This window comes from Anabrus simplex, chromosome 1 (genome assembly GCF_040414725.1).
Source record: "Anabrus simplex isolate iqAnaSimp1 chromosome 1, ASM4041472v1, whole genome shotgun sequence".
Classification (NCBI taxonomy): domain Eukaryota; kingdom Metazoa; phylum Arthropoda; class Insecta; order Orthoptera; family Tettigoniidae; genus Anabrus; species Anabrus simplex.
The window spans coordinates 701,628,097-701,633,625 of NC_090265.1; the positions used below are offsets into that span (position 1 = coordinate 701,628,097).

Below are 5,529 nucleotides of genomic sequence, written 5' to 3' on the forward strand. Positions count from 1 at the left end.
AATATTGCACTACTTTTGTTAATTAAACAGATTTTTACTGCTAAAAATTACCTGATACTTGAAGATACAATAATCACGTTCAATGACTTCCAAAACAGAGAAAAATTGAGATAAATAATAACCACTGTCCATACATATAGCTCAATTAAAATATAAGCCAACATTGATATCCTCCAAAAATTCCAAAGAAAAGCAGATTTGTTCTGGGTATTTCCAACAAAAGAGTAGCAGTGCAAAGTTTGGCCTGGGAAGACTTGGGAGAAAGGAGGTGAGCTGCTCGACTAAGTGGTATGTTCTGAGCTGCCAGTGGAGAGACGGCGTGGAATGACATTAATAAGACGAATAAGTTTAGTGGTGTCTTTAAATGTAGGAAAAATCACAATATGAAGATTCAAGAGGACAATTTGGGGCAAATATTAGTTTATAGGAAGGAGAGTTAGGGTTTGGATTTACTTGCCAAGGAAGATGTTCGATACATTCCCAATTTCTTTGCAATCATTTACGAAAGGCTAGGAAAACAAGAGATAGGGAATCTGCCACCTGGGCAACTGCTCTAAGTGCAGATCAGTAATGATTGAAATACTTCCCATATAAAAAAAACTTCACTCACTGCACATTATCGATATGCAATGCCATAGGGCACGCAATAAAATACAAGTTGGACAAAAAGAACACGCTACTATTATAGTCTACAATATGTCAAAGTAATCCAGTGACCTACTTTTTCTGCATTACATCTATGGCCTCTGTAAATTCATAACAGATACAATCTCCAGTACACACAAATTTAGGTTGTGGCAGTTTCTTAATATTCACATGGCTAATTGTCACATCATCTTCATCAGGTCTGAATATTGAAACACAACACCTGCATTAATTGATTTTCAGCTTCCTTGCTACTTGAAATTTCATCAAAACAAAACCTGACTTTATCCTATAAATGTCCCCGAATTACACCCAAAAAGTCCCACAATTGCCCCGAATATGAAAAGAAGAATTTCCTGCTTAATATTGATCCTACAAATATATGGTTTCAGAGGCAATTTCTGAAATGTCTCTTTAAATTTGGATTAAAAGAAATTAATTGTATCTACCACAGATTTTTTCTCAAATTACAAATATTTCTTTTATGCTGAAAACAAATGTTAGTCTCATTATTTTTGCTGCTCATAACATGGTCATTTTAGTCATCTAGTCATTGTCTGCGATCCTTATATGTTCTTATATCATGTACCTTGTACAAGTATCGCAAGAAACAGATCTCAAAAATTATTCCTGAAATATGTGAAGCAATAATATATTTCCTGAAAGAACACATGAAGGTAGGTAACTTACATTTCCACAAATAAATTAATAACTCAGAAAATTTCAACAAACCACATTTATTCATCTTGGTGTTGGTGTTGAACATCATACGTTATTCCACCAGAAAGCTGGCCAATTTTTGCTTCATAAATTAATTTTTGTATGTTAAATTTTAAAGTCTCCTTCACTATGGGGTCATTTATTTGCTTCAACTCCGAAGCAACTAACTCTCCAAATACATCGCACTCATCCCTATTTGCTGTGTGCAACTTTGACATGCGACTTTCCTTGACACATTTCAAAGTCTCTATAGCCGTCGCAAGAAATTCGTTCTCACTCTTCCTTTTAACAGGAGGCTTTATAGGGGTGAGTGCGATTGCAGGACTTGAACGGCTCCCTGTTGCCTCGTCCTCGCCTGCTGTCCCCACGGCACTGGCATCATCGTCTTCTTCCAGGGAAATAGACTGAGTGTCCTCTTCCTGTATAATGAAAAGAAACAGAAACTTCATTTCAGTGTACGCCTATTCATTATAATGCAATCTGTACATGTAGTTTTTACCACTTTCTTTCAGGTAGAGTCGAGTGAGGTATACTGGGCCAAAAAGGAATATGGATATAATAGAGTTTGAGGGATGTTCCATCATTCAACACATTAAAATATATCGGATACTGACAGAAAAATCAAAGGAAATAGACTCCAACGGACGCGATGATAGATCGAAATTGGACCAAGGAGCTTCAGGAGCAAAGACATCTGATAACCAGATATGCAATGCACGGTTTCCACCATAAGATTTGCACAACAACACTTCCTGAATAAAGACTGCATGTGCTCTTTGTGTGGGAACAGATGTGAACAATATCACCTCCTTAAGTGCAAAAAAACACAACAAAATCTGTGACTCAGTATATCATAGACTAATATTAGATACACTTTATACTCTTTTGAGTGATCCTTATTACTATTATTAAAATACATTATATTTATTGGGCGAAGACTGGTTTCGACTCCCTTGGAGTCATCATCAGTTCTTGTTGAATATCAAATCAAGGGGAATCTGATAACAATCATCATTAGGGTTGCCTACATACAACTCGATTGGCTGACATAAGACATCATAATAAAAAATTAATACACATAATGGCGATTGTCTAAAAACACATCAATGGGTTGCAAACAGGGGCGGTCGTACCTTATGTGCTGAAGTGCTGCAGCACATTGCCTACTTGAAAAATATTATCTACAATCAAATACAGTGCACTGATAGACATCAGCTACAGAATAGGAAATTATTCAACTCCTCTCACAACCAGGTAACTACACGTGCGCTCCACACTGGGTGGCTGTGAGATCACAGGTCAGCGAGAATTTCTAAACGTTTAGCCAGAAACCAGGAAGTCTGCCTTTTGCGCATGCATGCCCAACTTTTCCAATATGCTGTGGAAACAAAGCCAAGACATCACTTCACAGCGATTCTTTGTTCGACCACAGAGAGGCAGCACTTGCATTACGACAGATATGAGAATGCAGCAAGTGGCACCCTCTTGACACGGCGGTAGTATTTAAGAGGGGATCACTCACAGCAAACGGGAAAACAAAATACTCTAGAGCTGTTCCTGCCAGGTCTTTTAATACCAAAGGGGATAGAATACTACCAACTTGCCCATTCCATAGCCACATTTATAAATCGATGAACTATGAAAACTGAACTTTTTATGTTGTCAAAATAAGGACATGATACTGTGATTGTCTTTAATTAAAAATGTCTAGTTTATAAATGTCACTAGAAAAACATAACATGCAATTTTACATTACAACATTGCTGGTTTTATTTCAATGATGTTGGTAACATGGGGAAGTTCTATCACACCAAGTGTTTGAGTTCGTGAATATTTTGCCATTGCAGGTGCAACTGCGTGTTTCATTATATAGTTTTATATTTTTTTAAATGAGGAATGTGTGTATGTGTTGGGGTTGTCTGTGTGTTTGTTCAGTGTGGAAAACTCAGTGGAGACCCTCTTGAAAACCACATACCGGTATGTTTCTAAATATTTTTATTTTGTGGAGGGCGGGATGGGTTACAGCACACAACTGACTTTCTGCACCAGCCGCCACTATTTTCAAAACATACACCTTGAATTGTAACGTGCACATGGTATGCAATACGTGGAACTTAAAAAAGTACTTAGTTCTGGTTTAAACCGTTGTGTGTTCATGGAACACGGAACACTGGAAACATATGCACTGGTTGAAAATATATACAAATCGACATGAAACACATGGTGCTTTAAGAATGTTCTTGGACTTGTTGTTCTCGTTTCTAATTAAAGTAGATGAAATATATACACATTGAAATGAAATGCACACAAAGACATAAACTAGTTGGCACTTAAAAAGTTATTGGTTCTGGTTTAAAAATCTGTCGTGTGTTCGTGGAACACGGGAATACACTTGTTTGTCTTGTTTCAATCGCCCAATAAATTTAATATATTTTACAGTGTGTTGAATGGTGGAACATCCCTCAAACTCTATTATATTAGTTATACGTCAACATGGAAATGAAAATCATAACCTACGAAAGGAATATGGATTTCGTGTGAAAAGGAATTTTCCTCATTATGTTGGTGCAATTGATTGGAAACATTAAAAAGATCTCTAAAAAAATTGACTGAATTTATGACATAAATCATTCTTGTGAAATCATCTTGCGGGCACCTAACATCATGACAAATTCATCATCAATCTCGTAGACACCAGTGATATTATGAACTTTACTGCAGGGTGGCCAAATTTTATAAGTGGGAGTGAATCTAGAGGGAGGGGAGTTGAGACATACATTAGGCCTATACGATTCACTCCAAAACAATAGATTAAAATTGCACGAAGGCAAGCCAACGCCTAGCAGGCAGAAATTACCATACGTTGTAATTGCAGATGAAGCATTTTCATTGAAAAGGAATATTACGACGCCATTTCTGGGTCATTTCACAAGGTGTCTTGAGAAAGAGATTTAATTATAGACTTTCAAGGGCTCATTATATTGTTGAGAATGCCTTCTGAATCCTCTCATCGGTGTTCAGGTTTTTCAGGAAACCTATGTTAGGTGGAGTGGAGCCTGCAATTTCTGTGATTAAGGCAGGTAGGCCTACACTTCTGCACAACTTTCTTAGACGAAGCAGTGCATTAAGAGCTATTATTCTCCACCAGGGCCATTTGATTTTGAAGATACAGACACCGGTATCGCTATCCCTGGAACGTGGAGAATTGAAAGAGAAGCGAAGGATCTTATCCGAAAGGTTCCAAGGAAGAACACTTCCTCTGCAAAGGAGGTGGGAGAAGAGTTTGCAGCTTTCTTCAAAACAGGGCAGGAGATGGTAGCTTGGCAAAACAACATATCTTTAGGTTAGGTTAAGTTCAATTATATTTTAGGTTAAGTGAGATTATATTTTTATATACAAGGAATAGTACCTAGACAGAAGAATGGAAGTTAGGTTAAGTGATTAAGTTTTCTAAATACCAGTGCTCTTGCAATTAAGCCTAACAAGATATTTCAAGCAACATTTTACACAAGATATTTCTTGTTCATATTATGATTTAGAAATGCAATCAAACTTACCTCTGGAGAAAGCAGATTGGTGCGAGTTTTAGTAGGCACATTTCCACCCCTCATCCTGCTCATTGCTTCAAATGCGAACCACTTTGAAGTATAAACTTCGTCCGCTCCAGCCCACGATTTCCTACTTTTCTGAACTTTTTGCAGTTCCCTACTGTACTGGGAGCGGAGGGACGCTAGTTTTTTTTCAATACACTCGCGGGAACAATTGTACATGATCTCCAGTTCCTGAAAACTGTCGGCTTTCTTGGTTTTGTCTCTGTACTCTTTCGATGAAACATCCCACAAACAAGGCCTTTCTATTATATCGTTGATCAAGTCCAGAGTAATGTCTTTGTTCCACTCCATTTCCGACTATAAATTTTTGTTTAGTGCAGAACAAAGAGACAACGACACACGTGCGCGTACTGAATTTGAACAAAGACAATCAGAGCGTTGTAAATCCTACTTCACGTGAAATAGTGAAGCCAAGAGATTGCGAACGAGAACACGTCGCGTCGTTTGTGCTATCTGTTGGCATGGAAACAGCACGAAAGTTGCCGAAGCTGTACCGAAATCTCACGAACAACGAATTGACTTAACATGTTTTCCACTTGGAGCGGAAAACACG

At 37.7% G+C, this 5,529-nt stretch overlaps 1 protein-coding gene across 1 annotated transcript; it reads right to left on the bottom strand.

Annotated features, from left to right (window-relative positions):
* Positions 1 to 1,382: 1,382 nt before the first annotated feature.
* LOC137500485 (uncharacterized) lies at positions 1,383 to 5,300 on the bottom strand. The gene is made up of 2 exons (XM_068227388.1): positions 4,923 to 5,300; positions 1,383 to 1,784 (listed from the first exon to the last, which is right to left on the bottom strand). The coding sequence occupies exons 1-2, from the start codon at positions 5,265 to 5,267 to the stop codon at positions 1,383 to 1,385; spliced, it is 747 nt and encodes a 248-aa protein (XP_068083489.1). The 5' UTR covers positions 5,268 to 5,300.
* Between the last annotated feature and the right edge of the window lie 229 nt (positions 5,301 to 5,529).